The 21,811-nt window shown below is 30.2% G+C and overlaps 1 protein-coding gene across 1 annotated transcript; it reads left to right on the forward strand.

Moving 5' to 3' along the window:
* Nucleotides 1-1,674: 1,674 nt before the first annotated feature.
* LOC133327750 (uncharacterized) lies at nt 1,675-21,066 on the forward strand. Its single transcript, XM_061536290.1, has 9 exons — nt 1,675-1,754; nt 6,350-6,449; nt 7,171-7,317; nt 7,376-7,563; nt 9,343-9,705; nt 12,594-12,850; nt 13,529-13,766; nt 18,396-18,527; nt 20,844-21,066. The coding sequence occupies exons 1-9, from the start codon at nt 1,675-1,677 to the stop codon at nt 21,064-21,066; spliced, it is 1,728 nt and encodes a 575-aa protein (XP_061392274.1).
* The last annotated feature ends 745 nt before the right edge of the window (nt 21,067-21,811 follow it).

The following is a 21,811-nucleotide window of genomic DNA, read 5'->3' on the forward strand; positions in this document are numbered from 1 at the left end:
CTTTTCGTATGACATTCAAAAAATTACATTTGAAATTTAAAAAATTTCATTCGTAATTCGAATATTTCAATTTGAATTTCGTAGAGTTTCATTTGAAATTCAAAGAAATCCATTTGAAGTTCAAAGAATCCAATTTGAAATTCATTACATTTCACTTGTAATTCATAAAATTTCAGTTGTAATTCATAACAATTCATTTCAAATTCATACATATTCCTTTTGTGTTACAATAATATTTTTCGTATTTAAAATTAAATGATATGAAAAACAAATGGAATGTTATGTATTTCAAATCAAATGTTAAGAATTTCAAATGGAATTATTTAAATTTCAAATGGAATTTTATTAATTTCAAGTGGAACTTTATGAATTTCAAACGCAAATACTTGGAATTTCAAATGGAAGTTTATGAATTTCAAATGGAATTCTATGAATTTCGAAAGGTATTCTAGGAATTACAAATGAAATTCTCGAATTACAGCTGATATGTTTTGAATAATATGTGAAAAAGGTGTAGTGTGCAATTGGTAATTCACAACATTTCATTTGTAATTTTAAACATTTCATATGAAATTCAAAAAAATCTATTTGAAATTAAAAGAAATTCATTTGTAATTGGTATAATTCCATTTGAAATTTGTAGAGTTTCATTTGAAATTCAAAGAAATCGATTTAAAATTCAAAAAAGTCAACTTGGAATTTATAACATTTCACTTGTAATTCAAAATATTTCAGTTGTAATTCGTAAAAATTCATTTCAAATTGATACATATTCCTTGTGTGTTACCATTAATATTTTTCGAATTTAAAATTAAATGTTATGAAAAACAAATGAAATTTTATATGCATATAACAAATGAAATTTTATATGTATGTATAAAATGTTAAGAATTTCAATTGGAATTATTTAAATTTCAAATGGAATTTTAAGAATTTCAAATGCAATACTTGGAATTTCAAATGGAAGTTTATGAATTTCAAATGGAATTCTATGAATTTCGGACGGTGTTCTATTAATTACAAATGAAATTCTCGAATTACAACTGATATGTTATGAATTGCAAATGGAATTATCGAATTGCAGATTGTATGTTGTGAAATACAAATGAAATTCTCGAATTACATTTGATATGTTTTGAATAACATGTGAAAAAGGTGTAGTATTACTTACAACAAATTTCCATGTGGTTGTTGTATAGTTTGTTGTACAATATAATAATCCTACTTCAGTTACGTATATTAAAAAAACAATAATTGCTATTGCGCATGTCGCTAAAATATCGGTTTTTGTACTAATACATTCCACTACGCCTGGTTCAACAGTATAGAATGGGTTGAGGGTTTGTTTACAATAAAACAACCCTCAGCATTTTCATTTTTATGTTTTAGAAGTTTTGTTTTGATACTCTATTCCGTAGGTATTCAGCGATGCCTCATTCACATTGCCAGCATAATGCCAACACAGCCGTACAAAAGCTTTAAGAGAGGATTTAAATCACACTGTGTACGATGTGAAATCAGTGTCTCATCTGCTTCATTGTGTCAAAGGACTATGAAAGGAATACGGTATACACATTTCCATGATTTGTTTACTGCCCTTTGATGAGTGGCGTATACAAACAGAAAAATAAATATAAACCATTTGAATCCAAGCAAAGGCCAATATACTAAGTTATGGGTGAATCTGGAGATAGGCATTATCAGAAATTGCCACCAGGATGGGATTGTAAATATGACCAAGCCACCGGAAATTGGTAAGTACAGAGCAATAATGTGTCGCACAAAAGAATATGACAGAAAAATCGGCATTTACAATCTTAGCGTAATTCTTCAAATTTCATTTATACTGTATTTTTTGGAGTACCTAGATTGTGTAATTATTAAAATATTTGCTCTAAATTTAAGAAGTACTTCATATAAATTCTGCAACATTCATACATATATTTGTGCATATTAACATATTAGTGTTGTGTGCTTTTGATGTTCTCGTACAAAAAGGAAGCCAAGTAATTTAATTGTGTGTGTTTGTGTACTAGGGTGGCAATTATCATTTGATTATATTGCTGTAGAGTTATGACGATTCATAATAGTAGGAATGAATGAACTTTTGCCTAAAATAAATAAATAAAATAATATTATTCTTCTTAATTATGTAAAAACGTTCCGTCACTTTTTAATAATGTTTTTATGCAAAAATTAATTCTTATTATTTAATTATATATATACAAAAACAGTAAGGAATGTTCAAAAGTCGGACGGGGCCGAATATATGATACTATGGGTACAATATCCTTTAGATTGAGTAGACATAGCATCTTTGTACGTCCATTGAAATGGAATCGGACGAAATTAACTGCGTGAAGACCAAAGATTTTTGAACTAAATTAAAACAAACGAAATAATAGACATTTGAACTAAATTAAATCAATGTCAATTATCGAGCAAAAGATTTTTAAGATCTATATATAAATGGAAATATTTGAGCAACCGTGGCATACACCAGTTGGCATGTGCAACACCGTGCGTTATCCAAAATTTAGCTCGACACGAAATCCAATACACGTTTTTCTAGTCTCGATTTGGTACGTTGTGCACTAATTCGTCCTAAGTGGGCGAATGCACAATGGACTGAGGTGACAGACGTTGGCCGAGTAAGATTTGGTACGTTGTGCACTAATTCGTCATAAGTGGGCGAATGCACAATGGACTGAGGTGACAGACGTTGGCCGAGTAAGACTCGGGTCTTTTGGGATGGTAGACCACTCTGTCGTGGAAACGTACTTGGTACATCATTTGGATGAAATCGGATGAAAATATATACGGAAGCTATATTTAAACCTGAAACGTCCTCAATCCACTACGCTATGCTATATTTCATGTAAAGCGAAAAGATATACGCTCCCCCATTTGCATAAAATCGGACAAAAATATATGAGGGAGCTATATCTACATCTGAACAGATTTCAACAACAAAATATCGTGCAAATAGAACAGGATATATGGTGCACCATTTACATGAAATGGGACTAAAGTATGTGAATCTGAAACGATTTCGAACTTAACCAACGCATTCAAACTAAAGTCCATACCCGCTGCTAAATTTCGTGAATATAGAAGAAACATAGACTCCTCGGTGCGCGTTTTCAATAAAATCGGACGATAATATATATGGGAGCTAAATCTGAACCTATCTCTACAAAACCTCACGGATGTCAACCTGTAGTAACTTCAATACGGTATACAAAATCTTGTCTCAAAAGGAACCATGGGTCTACCTCGATTCCTTTTGCCTGTAACAAACATATGCACAAAGGCATAATACCCTGTACCACTGTGTGGTGACGGATATAAAAATTAAAAATAGGGAGGTAACCCCCCTCGGTCAGCAGGGCGGGTGTGAAAGGCGTGGGAACGAACGAAAAAAATTTCTAGATTCCAAAAAAACACATGACTTTTTAATTAAATGGGACATTGACTATAGATAGGATGCTGAAATCTTTTATGATTTTCATATTTAAAGATATTTCATGGGAAAGCTTGTGGTTAATTATATATGTGTTTAGAATGACTAAAAAGAATTTTCTAAAATTCTTATAAATTCACATAAATAAAAAAGTTCAAATGATTTTGTGGTTGAGCTGTTTTTATCTAATCTTATTAGAAGTAAATTAGAAAAAAAATAAGTAAAATGTAACTATTCTACCTGACTCAGTTAACCCCTTATAACATTTCCATAGATCTTTCATAGATTTTTGTAAAAAAACGACGAATTAGTGAAAAATAAACATAAGGACTTCATATAACATTAGTTTTCTTATGTAATTATAATAATACTAAACTTCAAAAGCGTGCAACGCATCATTATCATGGTTGGGAAAAATTTTAGTGACACATTAGTTCGCAGTGAGTTCATGTTTTTAATTCACTTCAACCACCTGTAATTTAGGATTTTAGAATAGAAATTTATATCTGAATATTCTATTCAAAACCAAGATTTATTTATTAAGGTAAGGCAACCTAAAGTCTTCATTGATTTTTTCAATTTCGTCTTTATAAAGTCGAAAGCGTTTACCAGTTTACCAAATTGACTGACATTTAAATACATATCGTCAGCTAAAATGCAAAAAGGCGTAACTAAAAAAAATTGAAAATTGACTTTTTGAATGAATATTAGAATGTCAATAAACTACATGTGTTGACAAAGTTTTACACGTCTGCGGTCAAAGAAGATGCTTCTATTAACAAAAAACAAAAAGGCGTAATTAAAAAAAATCAAATTTTTACTTAATTGTTATGACTGCCATTAAACTAAATAACTAAATTTGTTAAAACCAGTAAGGAAAGTAGTAAAGTCGGACGGGGCTGACTATATGATACCCTTCACCACTATGGATATATCAAACAGGACTATTAACATGAAATTGGATGAAATAAAATATGTGATATTTATCTAAATGTGAATCTACCTATATATCCATAAGTTATATAAATCGACTTCAATCAAATATAAATAGGTTATCTGTTGGGCTATCTGTTGGGCTTCTAGAAAACGCAACTACGTAATTCTATGCTCAATTTTGTACGTTGTGCAAAATTTGATGTCAACCTGACTAGCATGAAGAGTTTGATGTCCAATTTACTTAAAATCGGGCGAAAATATATATGGAAGCTCTATCCAAATATATCGAAGGATATATAGGGACTTTGGTGCACCATTTACATGAAATCGGACGAAACTATATCTGAATCTGGGCCGATTTTCTCGAAACTGGGCAGACATCATTCTAGGCTCAATTCAGTACGTTATGCCAAATTTCCTGCAAATCGAAAGATATATAGGGACTTTGGGGCACCATTAACATGAAATCGGACGAAACTATATATGGGAGCTATATCTAAATCTGGACCGATTTTCGCGAAACTGGGCAGACATCATTCTAGCCTCAATTCAGTACGATATGCCAAATTTCATGCAAATCGAAAGATATATAAGGACTTTGGTACACCATTTACCTTAAATCGGAGGAAGATATATACGGGAGCTATATCTAAATCTGAACCGATTTTCACGAAACTTTGCACACATCATTCTAGACTTAATTCAGTGCGCTATGCCAAATTTCGTGCAAATCGAAAGATATATAGGGACTTTGGTATGCCATTTACCAAAAATCGGCCGAAACTATATATGGGAGCTATATCTAAATCTGAACCGATTTTCACGAAACTTGGCACACATCTTTCGTGGCTCAATTCAGTACGCTATGCCAAATTTCGTGCAAATCGAAAGATTTTCAGGGTCTAAAGTCCGTAAATCGGGCGAAACTATATATGGGAGCTATATATAAATCTGAACCGATTTTCACGAAACTTGGCACACATCTTTCGTGGCTCAATTCAGTACGCTATGCCAAATTTCGTGCAAATCGAAAGATTTTCAGGGTCTAAAGTCCGTAAATCGGGCAAAAATATATATGGGAGCTATATCTAAATCTGAACCGATTTTCCCAATTTCAATAGGGTTCGTCCTTGGGCCAAACAAATGAGCTGTGCCAAATTTCATCCAAATCGGATCATAAATGCGACCTGTACTTTGTTTACAATTTAACATGGACAGACGGACAGACGGACGGACGGACATGCATAAATCGATTCAGAAAGTGATTCTATGCATATTCTCAAAAGGAACCATGGGTCTATCTCGATTATTTTTGCCTGTTACAAACATATGCACAAAGACATAATACCCTGTACCACAGTGTGGTGAAGGGTATAAAAATTATAGTCTATTATTCGTCATATGCAATATCTATTATTCGTATGCCCGGCAGCATACTTTTTTTGACATGTTTATAGTTTTCATTCAAAACAGTTTTTTGCTTCTCCTACACAATTATGCTTTTGTTAGTTACGCTTTTTTGCATTTTAGATAACGATATACAAAATTAAAATTCTATACAATACACCCATTATTCTTCTCAAGCAACTTGGTAATGAATAATAATACCCTGTACCACAGTGTGGTGAAGGGTATAAAAATTATAGTCTATTATTCGTCATATGCAATATCTATTATTCGTATGCCCGGCAGCATACTTTTTTTGACATGTTTATAGTTTTCATTCAAAACAGTTTTTTGCTTCTCCTACACAATTATGCTTTTGTTAGTTACGCTTTTTTGCATTTTAGCTAACGATATACAAAATTAAAATTCTATACAATACACCCATTATTCTTCTCAAGCAACTTGGTAATGAAACACATTTTAGCTATTCCTCTATAAAATATCTGGCGTTATATGGGTTAAAAATTCGATAATGACGTTTTTATTCCATTTATTTTTTTTCAGCTATTATATAAATTACATCACGAAAGTAATGCAACTACATGATCCACGTTATAGAACTTTACAAAATGAAAGATGCTCATCCGAATCAATTGCCATGCAGGTTAGTATGCTTTTTTTAATTGGAAAGCTTTATCACGCATATCCAACGAACACAGATATGCGAAAGTCAAGCTTTAAATGAAAAGCCGAACTGAAAACTTACACTCATTATATTAATATGTTCACATTAAAATTTTCACAAACCCAAATTGAGAATACAGTTAAAATATTACAATCGAATGAGGAAATGTCGCGGTAATTCTGTTGGTTCTGGCTCATCGGCCAATTCCACAACTTCCAAAAATATTCTTTATTGACTGTACGACGATTGGTCAGATCTAAAAAAATGAAGCTAAAATGCGATTAAGAATATAAAATCTGCAAAAGAATTCATCCGTCTTTTTAGTTTGTAATATTATTAAAAAACAAAAAGGCTTTTTCACTTTTTTATGCATTTCGAACAATATATATAATAATTAACATAATAACATCTTCTTACACTTTTTTATAAAACAAATATATTATTTCATTATACCCAGTATACAAATTTGGAAAACGTTTCGTTATACCCGCAATTCGTTAAACTGAGTATTCTCTATACCGAGCGTTGACTGTATATAGAATTTAAAAACAGTAGATTCTTCCACATTCCAAAATATAGCATATAATACTTTTATGTAATAAAATACATGTGCTAATTACAACTTTGAAATATAGAAATGTATTTCAAATAAACTATCGGCAATAATTTAAATCATGATTTCTTCTTCTAATATATTTAGTCTTTGCACGGATCCGGGGGATCCCCATATCATGTTTACCCAAGCAACAACATGACAGCTATACGGGCTTTCCAAACACCAAACTCCAGTCTTCAACATATGTCTACCAGCCCATTATTGACATCTTCCAGAACACATTTGATCAACGTAAGTGTGCCTCGAATACTAACCAGTGGCTTATTGTGTAAATATCATATATTTTCAGGACATGTCCCCTTTACCGGTACAAAAATCTCAAATTCAACAGGCACCTCGTACTGTAAATTTATCACGACGTTCTACCATACAGGAAACATCGTTTACAAATCAAATTGACACCGATGCTGTTGTACGAAAAATTCAAAATATGTTTCCCACCGCAAGTGAAAACCACATACGTTTACTTCTGAAAAAGTGAGTACAATTTAATTTTTGAAGAATAACAACAGAAACAATATAAACGCAACATTATCAAAAATATGCTGGATATTTTTTCCATAGAATGCATAATATTTGCGTGTCAAAAATATATTGGATAGTCTCATTTGAGATGACAGTTCTTAACGCAGTAATGGCAATTCTTAACGCTTTTGAAAAATCATTTTTTATCATATAAACTTTTTGAGGTCCGATTTTCCGTACAACTATTTTCTATATACTGAATCATTTCAATTGTTTTAGAAAATTTGTAGTTCATCGTTGACGAAAAATTCAATTAAAATAATTCTTTAGGGCCTTCGAATCGAAATAGATTTTGATGACAAGACTTATGCAATCAGATTACAAACACATTTCAATAACGTGCTGCGCGTAGAAATTCGTACGCACACATGTATGCCGTCAAATAGTTATTAAAAATCGCATAGCTTGGGCTATAATATGTGTTTTGCAGATTCACACATAAAATCAACAATTTGTATTTTGCATTTTTATTACAGGTACAATTTACTCAGTAAAGTTTTGTATAAGCAAAAAACAACAAGTTTTAAAATTTGTACAAAATGTTGTTTTTGTTTCCTCTTTGTAATTTTATTGTTCGAAGAAGAAGTATCGCTCTTACTCTCTCATACTAGAATAGTATAAAGAGAAACCTATAATAAACATGGCAAAGAATTAAGTAACACTTCTTTGACAACTGATACCTGCAACTTTTGTGAGCAATTCTGCTGCAACTCTGCCGAGTTCTCAGGAGAGGGAGGTAAAAGAATAGTAAAGTGATTAGAAATTCAAAAGAGAATCATAAAGAACAGCAGCAGAGTAGCGTACAAAGGTAGAATATGTTAACACCGAACTTATAAAGAAGTATTAAAAATAAGTTAAGGGGACCCCCCCCATTCTCGGGGTCAAAATTTTTGTTGATATAATTCGAATCTACACTGATTAAAGAATGTCTCTACAAAATTTCAAGTGAAAATCTCAAGAACTCTTGAAGATATAGCCGATTTATTGTATCAGCATCAAATGACGGATGAAGGGCTTCTCAAACTTTAAACGCGTTTTTCTCTAAACATTTTTTTGCGAATGGCGGGCAGGATAACTCAAAAACTAATAACCCAATCGGTTCCAAATTTTACAACGTTTCTCTGGGAGTGTATAGCTCTCGTATGAACTAGGATAAAGCAAATCGGTGAAGATCTTCCTTATTTTTTAACTTGGTTTTTGGTAAAAAATCGGCGATTTTTCAAAAATATTTTTTCAAAGGTCCACCATTTTGATAATTTTAGAGCGAAGTCAATAATCCTAGTTCATACGAGAGCCAGACATGTACTCTTTCTAACACCGTTGGAATTTTCGGATTCCGATGTTCCAGTGAGGAGTTATCATGCCCGCCATCAAAAATAAGGACTTTTCTTTAATTACAAAAAACAACAACAAAACAATAACAAAATTTTTTTGTAAATTATTTTTCTTCTTCTTTAAACCTTCAATTATATATGTGCAATGTTACAAACCTTAACAAGCATTGGTATTGATTTACCAGCCCATTGAAAATCTTGAAAAAATAAAATCGAGAATGGGGGGGGTTCCCTTAAGCAATAATTCTTAATATCAAAAGAATTATCTATATTGGTAAACGTAGATCATAAAGCTTGCATATTTAAATATATTTATTTCCATCTTATCTTTCACATGCTGCATTGTTATTTATATATGGATTTCTTCAAATTTGGCAAAACTCGTATATACATATAGATATTATAATCGAGAAGCTGTTGTTATTAGTGCTTTACAGGTGGAGAAGCATCCCGTTACAATGCCAGGACCTCATGTTACACCACCAGGACAAAGGCATTTATTTCACAGTAATTCCACCATTCATATGACACCACCAGCTCGGCGCTTTGATCCTGGCTCACATCTGCGAGGCCTAGAAATGGGCAACAGTTACTCGCGTACAGCAAGTCCTGTGCCACCTGGTCGCCTTTGTAATGCAATGAGTATTAATAGCGGCAACATAGGTCCATTGGTATTGTCACCCTTTCACGGATCGCCATTCTTAGGCGAACAAGTAAGAAATTCACCAAAACCACATTCGTCTCCCAAAATGAAGTTAAGGTATGTAAACTTATTCCAATACAAGGCGTATTTATATAAAGTGTATTTTTTTATTAAATAAGTTAGGATTAAGATCTCCTACCTACAAGAATGTACGAGTTTGGGATTTGCATTTGACATGTTACTCAAAATAATGACAATACTTATTAATGTGGATCATCCATAAAAATATGACTATATCTGAACCATGTCATAAAACTGTATTTCCATTAGAACTTATTCTCGGGTTAACCTCCCCTATTAGGATATATAATATATATGTTAAATATAATGAAATTGATAATTTAGATATACTGTATTTAAGTGTACATAGATGTAGTAAGTGTGTAATGATAATAGGTATGTTTATTCTTTCAATAATTTGTATAAATAATTATTGGATGTTTTTTGTTTATGCAATCCAGTAAGAGTATATCCGACAGGTAGTAAGTGTTAAAAAAATTAAATGTTAAAGAAATCTTACAAATTAAGTTAACCTTTTGTAGATATTTTGCATTTTATATTATTTAGCAATATTTTTTCTCGAGAGAGCATAAGATTTTAGGTAATGTAACTGGACCAATTAACACACCTAATTCCAATAATTATTTTTTTTTTAATTTATATGTAAAAATTAAAAATATATATGGGCAATATTACCAATTTTTCAACATAGCTGAAGCGGAATTATTAAGTATATGAAAAAAGTGAATAGTTTTAGGTTAATTGAACTGTCGTTGCAAACTGTTCATGATATTGACCTCCAAACTTTATTTTGGTGGAAGCTGTGTCTACTTTAATGTAAAAAAATGTGTAAAAACAGGTTGAGGCGAAGCAGTTTTTTTATGTTCTCTATAGATTTGTGATTAAGCCACTCATTTCACGGTCTTTGTATCAAAGTAAAACTAGAAGCCAACAAAATAGGGACTACGCCCCTTATGTATAAATTTTTCAAAATTTTAACTGCTTCTACCTTTAAATGATGCTGTAATTTTGAAGCTCGATTTTCATTGTTTTTTGAATTTTACTTCTGAGTAATTTGATATATATTTTGTGTATGTATAATGCACAGCTTCAGAGTAATACTCATCCGAAGGTTTTTTACGTTTCGAATGATATAAAATATTTTTCGTGAAAATCCATATACTAGAACGGCGGGAACTGGCCTTCCAAAAAACAAGTAATTTGGCAAAAAATATTTTTGAAAATATCGCAGATTTATTTGCGTTGTCTGTGGATAATGGTTAATAAATGACCTGTTACGGATTTTTACTTTTGCGAAAAGACAGCATTAATCAGTATAGATCGATGTATTTTTTTAGGGTGCACACCGAAATCGGATGCGCGTTAAGGCATATGGAGTTTTCGGAAATTATTCGCGTTTTACGAGTTTTTGGGTACTTCAATGCAACATGTAGTACATCTTAGCCGTCAAATGAAATTTCGCAAAATATATATATATATATATATATATATATGGATTAGAAGATAAACTTCAGTACTTCCTGGGAACCGCATGCGCATCAAATGATTTAATAGTATTATTTTATTTCATAATATTTCATATAATTCATATAATATTTCATAATATTATTTTATTTTAAGATTTATTCCTATTTATAGAACCCAAAGATTTATCAGAAGGGTCTTGATATAATCCACAAGGCGTATACTTATAAACAAAAAGTGATTATTTTTATATATGTAAATTTTTCGGAGAAATTCGGGTAAAATATCATAATAACTCCTACATTTTTTCCGAAATTTCTTGTATAAAATTAAAAATAAATATGATGACATTTTTTGTTGTTTGTTTTGTTTTGTTGTCGCTGTAATGTACATACCGCTACACGGACTTGTTTGATTTTGATATAATTTGATTCATCATGGTGTTTAGATTATGTAGATATTTGTAAATTAATTTTTAGGTGCGTGTATGTCATTAATGTAATGAAAATATTGACGTAATCTCCTATATATTTATTATTTTTATCATATTTCGCGAAGATGTGCACCTTTTTCCCGATTATTATAATATATTCATATTCTTATTCTACGAGGGAAAATATATATCAACGTTTTTGGTCAATATAATAAACGGCGTAATTTTAAGATTTTTTTCTTATGCCCAAAATTAAAACCTCGATAACTTTGGCGCGCATCAACCAAAAAATTGATCGGTTTCGGAGTCAGAACATTTTTCTCTATATGTGTACCAAAAATCATTGATGTACCATAAAAACAAAAAAGCTGATTTTCTGAAAATGGAATATTAAAAAATTGGCAATATTGCCCATATATATCTGATATCTAGATTTTTTTTCAAAATATTTTTAATTGAAAAAAAATAACCGTAGTTAAGGCATGGAAAAAATTCAATTTGTTTAAAAATTATCTTTAAATAAACAAAATGGTTTTTCAGATGTGGTGAAAAGCAGTTTTTTATTAAATTAAACACAGTACTGTATAAAAACTCTGTTGTGTGCGTTCAAAAAGTGCAAAATAAATCGAAAATTTTCAAAGATACAACAACAACATTTGGCAGAAAATGTAGAAATGTATTTCCTAAAATTCGCCTTCTGAATGACCTGATATTTGGGCCATGGTCCATAGCAAACACAAAATCCAATCAGAAGTTAAGGTTGTAACACATAACATGCCCCGTCCGTGTTCTCCCCTGTAGCATTCTTAGTTACATCTCCTCGAGTAAGCAATTTTAAATAGAACGTTATTTTTGTCTGTATTCTCATAAATTTTCGCTGAATGTTGTTATAGTTTTGAGTGTACAGGAACGGGTTTTAAGTAAAAAGTTGGACATTTTGTAAAAGCTTCAGATTCATTAGGGTTCTGGAACGAAACTATTACAATAAACATTTTTTTATTTTATAATTTGTATTGATTTTTCACAGATACATGAAAATGATTTTTCCAAAGGCTGATGAAACATTGCTCTTAGATGTATTAGCCAATGCCGATAACAACGTCCAAAAGGCATCAGAAAAGGTAATATCCTTGGGATATACCAAAAAGGATTTTCTTCCAACCCAAAAACCACCACAGCATTTTGAAAATCAGCACGAATTTGATGATGGATGTCACACCGTTCAAAATGTTACCACGATACCATTGCTTCCAAATAAGTACACAGAAGATAAAAAAATTGCAAGTAAGTCTGCATCACTTACTCCTCTTTATATGGGGTGGGTGTTAACAATTTTCGATAGACATATTTAATGGAACTATCCTCGAATACCAAATACATACAATATTGACGGAAAATTACATTATTTGTTATGGTCTTTTTTACAAAAATAAAAAAAGTATATTCCAAACTGATTTAAATAATTTGTAATTGTAAAGGATCGATCCTTGTTATCAAAGTTTTTTCGTAATTGCTGTTCTTGAAATGAAAAACTAAAAAAATGTGAAAGAAAGTGGGAACACTTTCTTATTTTGAGTTTATTGTATACATATTCAGCATGAATTCTATTAATTTAATTAAAAAAATCAAATGCATTTGCCCTGTATAATTAAACTACGAAACCTAATGAAAATCCAAAATATTAAAATATTGCTGTGCTTTTCAATCTATGTGTACAGTACAATTGTGTATACAGTCCAAATTATTTAAATCGTTCAGTATTCAGATTTCATAAATTTTACTTTTATTTTTCCCGATTTTTGTAAAAAAATCGTAACTATATCTCCCTATTGGAATGTAATTTGGTTCATATTGCAAAAAAACAGTTTTATAAAATGGCAATGGTTGGATTTTACTTATATGCAGCTTTCTCTTTGCTTGTTTTTATAAAAATTACAGAAATGTAAATTTTTTTATTTTTAGTAACGCAACGTCTTCAAAAGAAATATCCGCACATTGTGGAACACGTAATTCGTATGGCTCTTGAGTCTGTAAACTATGTAGAAGATCGGGCGATTCAAATACTCCAAATCGTTCACGACGAAGAGCAAGAGCGCGCTATGAATAGAATTTGTCCTTCTCACGGTTTGATTGGTGTCGATAACACAACTACTTCCAATATATATGCTAGAGATAGCGTTGGCATTCCACGTGTGTCCGGGTAAGTTCATCCAAAATAATAACGAGCTTGTTGTAAGGAATCATCATTTCATAATCATCTTCATAATTCTGCTGTATCCCTTATTCTTCCGCTACTCACTTTTTTACTTGCTAATTTTATTTATATGTGAACATTTTGAAACGCTTTGCATTCAAATACAAAAACTAATAACGAAACTATAGCCGAACAACGAATGTTGAAACTGCCGGTATGTTGCCAACGTCAAAGGATACACCAAATACAGGGGTGACAAATGCCGCAAAGACTGAAGTGAATGGATCAAATGATGCTAATTTATTATTAAGTCTCAACTTAAAACTGTCTTCAGTTACCATGGAAACAACAAGTATTTTAGATCGATATCGTATAAATTCCAGCAATAGTTCCAAACATTACATTCGTGGAACATGCGCATCAACAACATTTTGGCATAAATTGTCCCCACAATCACGAGATAAATCCAATTCTTTAAAGTATGATATACACTTTCTAACATATATACGTATGATTGATTACAATTTTGTTGTATTATTTATAGTATATGTATTGAGACTATGGTCTTAGAGTCCATAGCTGTAGTTAGACATACAATCCTTCATTCCATTTTTATAATGTCAGTCAATCGCAAGAATTTTTACAAAATTTAAAATTTTATACAAATTATAATTACACTGTGATACAGAACAACAAAAAAATTATTCAGGGTTTCTAATACACCAATTCTTGTTAGATGGAGTCCCTACACCACGAAAATACCTTTGGTTTTTAGGACACTTCGTTAAATTTTATGTTAAAAGATAAATATTTCACTTATTTTAGAATATTTCTAAATAAGGAACTAATAAGTTAAAATACAAAAATGTGTATAAGACATCCATTTTTAACCGATTTTTTTGATTTTGCTCATTTTCAAATCTTATTTAATTTTCTTCTCCGTTATATAATAAAACTTGTACGGCTTGATATAAGAAATTCATCGTACAGTCCGATAAAAAATAAATTTTGTCTTTTTATACTTTTCAACCACTGTAACTCAGCCTATTTACCAAATATCAGGGACCGAAAATAACAGTTATTTTTGAAAATGTAAACAAAAAACTCTTCATGTTAGAGACAAGGGACACCTACAGTGTCATATACCAATAGATTCGTATTGACGGGCCCATTAAGGATACTGGGTGATCTTGAGAAAACATTCTCACTTTCCATGTGAAGACTTATTATTTAACGAAAGAAATAAACGTTGATTTTTAACTGTAAAAAATTATCTTTGTTCCGCCAAAAATAAAACTCTTTTAGGAATTGCTATTTTTCCGTCAAAAATAAAATTTATTTGGGGAGTTTTTTTTCCATCAAAAATAAAAATCATTTTGGGAGTTTTATTTTTTCCGTCAGAAAATAAAAAAAACGTAAATAACATATAATACCAGTTATATAACCTTTGACCTTATAGTCAAGGGTATTATACTTTAACTAATATTCTTGATTTCATACACTAAACTACTATTTAAAATTTTTTTTACAAATATTTTTTACCTTTGATCCTAATCACTTATGTGTACACTAGGGCGGGCCAATTTGTATGGGGCCAAAAAATTCGATTAAAACCAGCCCCTAGGATGATTCTATGGACAATTCTAAGCAACTTTGATGAAGGAACCATAGGTCTATATAGATTTTCGAGTCTCCCATTTTTCAAAAAATTATTTTTTCCTAACATCATTTTGATTTAAAATTCGAATCAAAATTATGTTATAACAATCATATTTAACATTTAACAGTCAACGCTTATTTTTCTGTTAAAAAATAAATAATTTAAATTGGATTTTTTTATTTAGGCCACAACTGATAACTGATTTCATATTACTTATAACCGTTACGGTCCCTGCCAAATATATCTCTTGTTTGAAAGGAAAAATTTTACTCTTCGAAAGAATAATAATAAAAAGAATAATAATAAAATACGTTAGAAAGAAAATAAGTTATTCCCGTTTGAAATTGAAAATCTATGAAACCACGCGTTTCTCTAAATTTAACGTTATAAAATAAATTTAGGAAGTGACCCAAAAAACCAAAGGTATTTTCGGTGCATTAGAACCCCTGCATAATTTTCGTGTCGCACAGTGTTAATGTCCTTTTCAGTGATTTTTTAATAGTAAATCTAGTAAATGGGAAAAATATCAAAACTAGAAAACTAGTAATAATGCCAAAAGCAAATGGCAATACCTCAAAATCAACACAACAGCCAATCATAAGATGGAATTCCTGGTTACCAGTTTTACTCGGCCAAATTTCTCTATTAAAAATTTTACAGAGAACGCTATTTTATTCTGTGTTCTTTTAAGGTGACCCAACCCATTCTCGGTTTCAAAACTTTTAATTTTTTATTTTGATTTAATTTAAACCTATAATAATTCAAGAATGTCCCTATAAATTTTCAAGTGAAAATCTCAACAAATTTTGAAGGCATAGCCGATTTATTGTGTTGATATCAGGTGACAGCAAGAGGGCTTCTCATACTTTAAACGCGTTTTTCTCCAAACAGCGTTTTTGCGAATGGCGGGCACGATAACTCATGGCGTTTCTCTGTGAGAGTATAGCTATCGTATGAACTAGGATAAAGCCAATCGGTGATGTTCTTCCCTATTTTTTTTAACTTAGTTTGTGGTCAAAAATAGGCGATTTTTCAAAAAAAATTTTTTTTCAAAGTTCCGCCATTTTGTTAATTGTTGTGCGAAGTCAATAATCCTAGTTCATACGAGATCCAGACATGAACTCTTTCTAACACCGTTGGAATTTTCGGATTCCGATGTTCCAGTGAGGAGTTATCATGCCCGCCATCAAAAATGACATTTTTTTGATAACAAAAAACAACAACAAAAATTTTTTGTAAATTATTTTTCTTCCTTTTTAAATCTTCAAATATATATGTGCAAAGTGGTATTCATTTACCAGCTCATTTAAAATCTTAAAAATAAAAAATCGAGAATGGGGGGTTCCCTTAAATTTGTTTGAAAGTTTCACTAGTTTTGTGGAGTCAGGAAAGATTTCTGAATAAAAAAAATCCAAAACTTTTGAGATTAGTAGACTCTTGCAGATTTTAGAACAGAACTTTTTTAAGATGTAAATTTTATTTCAACATCTGGAAATTTTATTTCTGTTACCGTAGTCAATATCTGGTACAATATTTTAAATTTATAAAGAAAAATCGAAAATTATTTCGATAATATAAAGATTGCAGGTTCTGGAACGGAGTATTTATGTGTTATTTTATGAAAATATAAGGAACAACTCTCGAACTGACCTAGATATTAGGCTGTGATGTGTTATACATATTTTTTTATAAAATCATGGGTTTTATTCAGGTATCATGGACAATGTAAGGTCCTATCTCTATGAGGATAATGGTATTCTCTTTTCTTCGGAAATTTCACTATTTGCAAACAAAATTTTGATTTGAAATCATAACCGTTTACATACGATGTATGACAAATTTTTAAGGTTTCAACAATCGAAAAGTTGTATAAAATGTAGTAAAAGTAGTAAACATTTATTTATTTCAATATTTGCAAATATATGCAGTTATTTTCAAGAATATATTCTGACTTATTTCTTTCTAGAGAAGAACATTTTGAAATTTGATATTGGTATTTTTTGACCGTATATTTAGTAATTTTATATTAATATATATATATATATATATATTATATTTTATATTTATATTTTACTTAATTAGCCCTGTGAAAACACCTTAAAATAAGATATTTGTTCCATTGAAGCATATTTCATTCCCGTATTCACTAATTGATATAACTCCTTTGTCAAAACCCTAATGATTTTGATATGTTTCGATATACAATTCCGACGTATATTACCTTATGTCATTTACGTCTTTGATTTTGACGGGCCATATCTAATTGTTTATAAAGAAATCAACCCATAGAAGTAAAACTTATTACGAACTCTCTAAGGAAATACTTTGGCTATTTCTAATTTCCTGTAACTTTCAAATATATTATGTGTATTGTAGTGACATTAACGTTTCATCTACTTCATATTATTCCATTTGTGAATTACTTAACACATTTCCTTTGTAGTTTAAAATACAATACATCAACTCATAAAAGAGTTTTAAGTTATGAAGAATTTTTATATTTTGAATTATGCATTCCAATTAGTTATATTCAAACTAAATGTCGGATGACCGCCAAGTCTGCACTATGTCAGTAGTTTCCTACATTTAACACGATTGATTTAATCAACCATATATTCCATATTATACTGCCGATAAGTAGCAATTTATAAAATCTTTTTAAAACAAGAACTAAAAAAGTAAATAATAGCAAAGGACTATATCTTTTATCGGCACCGACTCCAAAAAATTGCTCACTCGTCATGGAAAACCCTAGTTTTAAAATCATACAAAATAGAGATTGTGGAATAGTGATTTTAGTACTTTTCCATCGATCTGTGGTAAGAAGTGTTTATATTATGTTCAGATTATTATGCATGCTGACACATCGCATTCCATTAATCCATTTTATAATCTAAAAAGTAGTTGTAATATTGTTAAATAATTTTACTATTTTCATATATATAATACTATTAACAAACATAATTTTATCAAAGACATTCACATCGTGATTGCATTGACTCGACGGAAGAGAACTTGTGCAAAGAGTTTAAATCTTTAATGGGACGCATTCAAACTAATGGACCTAATAGTAGCCTGGCTAAAGGCGCTGACGAGGGCTTACTTTTGTAAGTATAACTCTTAATGTTAAAAATTATTGTTGATCTTTGGACTTTCTTTGTTATATTAATAAAAAATTGTTTTTTTTTAACATAAAAAACTTTTGCATTTATTTCACAAAAAAATTTACATTTTTATAACTTCCATAACTTACGAACAAAATGAGATATTCGTCATGAAATACCAATGAAAATTTGATGTTTTTATTTACAATTCAGTATATGTACCCTATTTAAAATGGATTGCATTCCATTGTATGGGACGCTGAAATCTTTTTTTTTTTTTTTTTTTGTTGGACTAAAGCTTGTATTTTGCCTCGACTCGACGACTCAAAGTCATAACTAGACCTCGGATTTTTGCATATTTTTTATGCTTTATCCGATTGGACTCAAATTTTGTATTTAGGCGTTTCATGCTTTAATTGATCGATATTTGGGGTCATGTCAAAAATATGCAAAAAAACATGCAAAAACTATGCAAAAAATATGCAAAATATACAAAAAATGTGCAAAATATGCAAAAAATATGCAAAATATGCAAAAAATATGCAAAATATGCAAAAAATATGCAAAAATATGCAAAATATGCAAAAAATATGCACGGTATGCTAGGTCGATATGCGATAAATATATGCAAAAAATATACAAAATATGCATTGTCGATATGCAAAATATGCAAAAATATGCTAAATATGCTAAAATATTCAAAAATATGCAAAAAATATGCAAAATATGCAAAATATGCAAAATATATGCAAAATATGCCAACATATGCAAAATATGCAAAATATATGCAAACATATGCAAAATATACAAAATATATGCAAAATATGCAAAATATGCAAACATATGCAAAAAATGCAAAAATATGCAAAATATATGCAAACATATGCAAAATATGCAAAATATATGCAAACATATGCAAAATATGCAAAAATATGCAAAATATGCAAAAATATGCAAAATATGCAAAAATATGCAAAAATATGCAAAATATGCAAAAATATGCAAAATATGCAAAATATGCAAAAATATGCAAAATATGCAAAAATATGCAAAAAATATGCACGGTATGCTAGGTCGCAATATTAAAGATAGAACTTTGAAATTTTGCACATATATTATTATTACTCCTAGGATGTTTGGTATTGGAAATGGGATATATCGGTCCACGTTTTAGTATATCGCCATATAACGGTTATATATGTTTGCATGTTTTATACATATATTTAGCAAATTTTTCATAATGCCCCAAAAATCTAACAGTTGAACCATGAAACGCATACATACACAATTAGATTTCTATAGGTTATGCAAAATATGCAAAAATATGCAAAATATGCAAAAATATGCAAATTATGCAAAAATATGCAAAATATGCAAAAATATGCAAAATATGCAAAAATATGCAAAATATGCAAAAATATGCAAAAATATGCACGGTATGCTAGGTCGCAATATTAAAGATAGAACTTTGAAATTTTGCACATATATTATTATTACTCCTAGGATGCTTGGTATTGGAAATGGGATATATCGGTCCACGTTTTAGTATATCGCCATATAACGGTTATATATGTTTGCATGTTTTATACATATATTTAGCAAATTTTTCATAATGCCCCAAAAATCTAACAGTTGAACCATGAAACGCAAACATACACAATTAGATTTCTATAGGTTAAAATTTTTTTTAAAAATTTTGAATTTTTTTTTTTTTTTTTTTGATTAAAATGATTGCATATGTGAAATATGTTGCTCATATTTGCACATATTTTGCATATTTTTTGCATATCTCGTGCATATGCAAAATATGCAAAAAAATAAAAAATATGAACCCTTCAAATAATTCTAAATCCTTTGAAACGAATTTGTGTCCAATCAGAATTTCGATATCTTCAGTATTAAAAAATATGCAAATATGCAAAATCCGAGGTCTAGTCATAACATAACAAACATTTAATTGAAAAAATAAACTCACATTCGTATTTCGCGCTTTTGTAGTATATTATTTATATAATAAATCTAATAAATACAGTATTTTTCGGTTAATTGCACATCAAAATTTGCACAAATTTTTTTCAATTAACCGAGGACCACTTTTTACCGAGCCCGCTTACTATGAAATGTAATATTTTTGACCCATCATGTGGTTCAATTAAGCGTGGAAACCAATTAACCTGGGTCAATTAACCGAAAAATACTGTAGTTGCAAATTTATTTATTTATTTTGGCATAACCTTGTATTATTGTACAATTGATATTATTTACTTTCTAGAATATATTACCAAAAACATATTTAATGTTTACATATATTTTTTCTAGAGCCGATTACGTAACTTGGAATGGTGCAAATCCAGAGTTTTACAAAGGCCAAAATAATCTTGCTATTGGACCTGATGCATCCTTGCTTAGTGAACATAAATATAAGCCATTTGGACCAAATCCAGAGCTGTGCAAAGGACCGCAAGTAACATTAGCAAAAGGAAGCATATATAATCAGAAGAACGCTAACAATACCAAAGCAATGAACATAAAATGCAATTAAGAAAAGAAAACAGCTTCCCATTCTCATTAAAACGCGTGTGCCAAATATCAACATATTATTCAATATTATTTGTAAACATATAAAGCGATAACAATTAATAAATATAAAACATTTCATTCCCGAAATCCGTTCTCGAATGCTACAATATTGAATAACATTATGCGCAATAGGGGTTTAGACCAGTTTTGCCAATTTAGCACTTTTAGTGCAAGATTTAGCACTTTTTTAACTTGCTTACTTAGCACCAAAAAAGATCTAGCACCTAACATTTTTATTCTCTTTCTGGATATTTTTTTAATTGTCCATATTTTTTATTGCATCTCAAACAAATTTGCCGTTTTTCAATTTCACATTGGCGCATTTTAACATTTACCCTATATTTTCCAATGTTAAAAAATTGTAAGTTAATCTGTAAACAAGTAAAAAGCCCGGCCCGGCCACACATTTTATACTCGGCACCATGTAGTGTGTATTATTTTTTTTTAATGGTGCTTTGATATTGTCTGCTAGTTGATTGTTTATTTGGGAAAATGGAACCCCAAATTTACCGGGGACTTTGTATGGGAGCGATGTAAAAATCATGAATATAAATTGGAAACGTTGCTATAAAAAGGTTTTTAATTAACGGGGAATACAGAATGTCAAATTATAACAATGTAGCTACTGGTATTAATCTTTTTAGTGGGAAGATTTGACACCTCATAAAATCAAAATTTCAAATTATAGTCAATAGTCAAAAAACGTA

The sequence above is a fragment of the Musca vetustissima genome, unplaced genomic scaffold (genome assembly GCF_032173495.1).
Source record: "Musca vetustissima isolate MV318-11 ecotype Yass unplaced genomic scaffold, APGP_CSIRO_Mvet_v1 utg2303, whole genome shotgun sequence".
NCBI classification, from domain to species: Eukaryota; Metazoa; Arthropoda; class Insecta; order Diptera; family Muscidae; genus Musca; species Musca vetustissima.

Coding starts and splice junctions, on each gene's coding strand:
- LOC133327750 (XM_061536290.1), top strand. CDS start 1,675: ATGGGTGAATCTGGAGATAGGCATTATCAGAAATTGCCACCAGGATGG. Junction 1,755..6,349: donor GACCAAGCCACCGGAAATTG/GTAAGTACAGAG, acceptor ATTTTTTTTCAG/CTATTATATAAATTACATCA. Junction 13,767..18,395: donor GGCATTCCACGTGTGTCCGG/GTAAGTTCATCC, acceptor ATTTTATCAAAG/ACATTCACATCGTGATTGCA.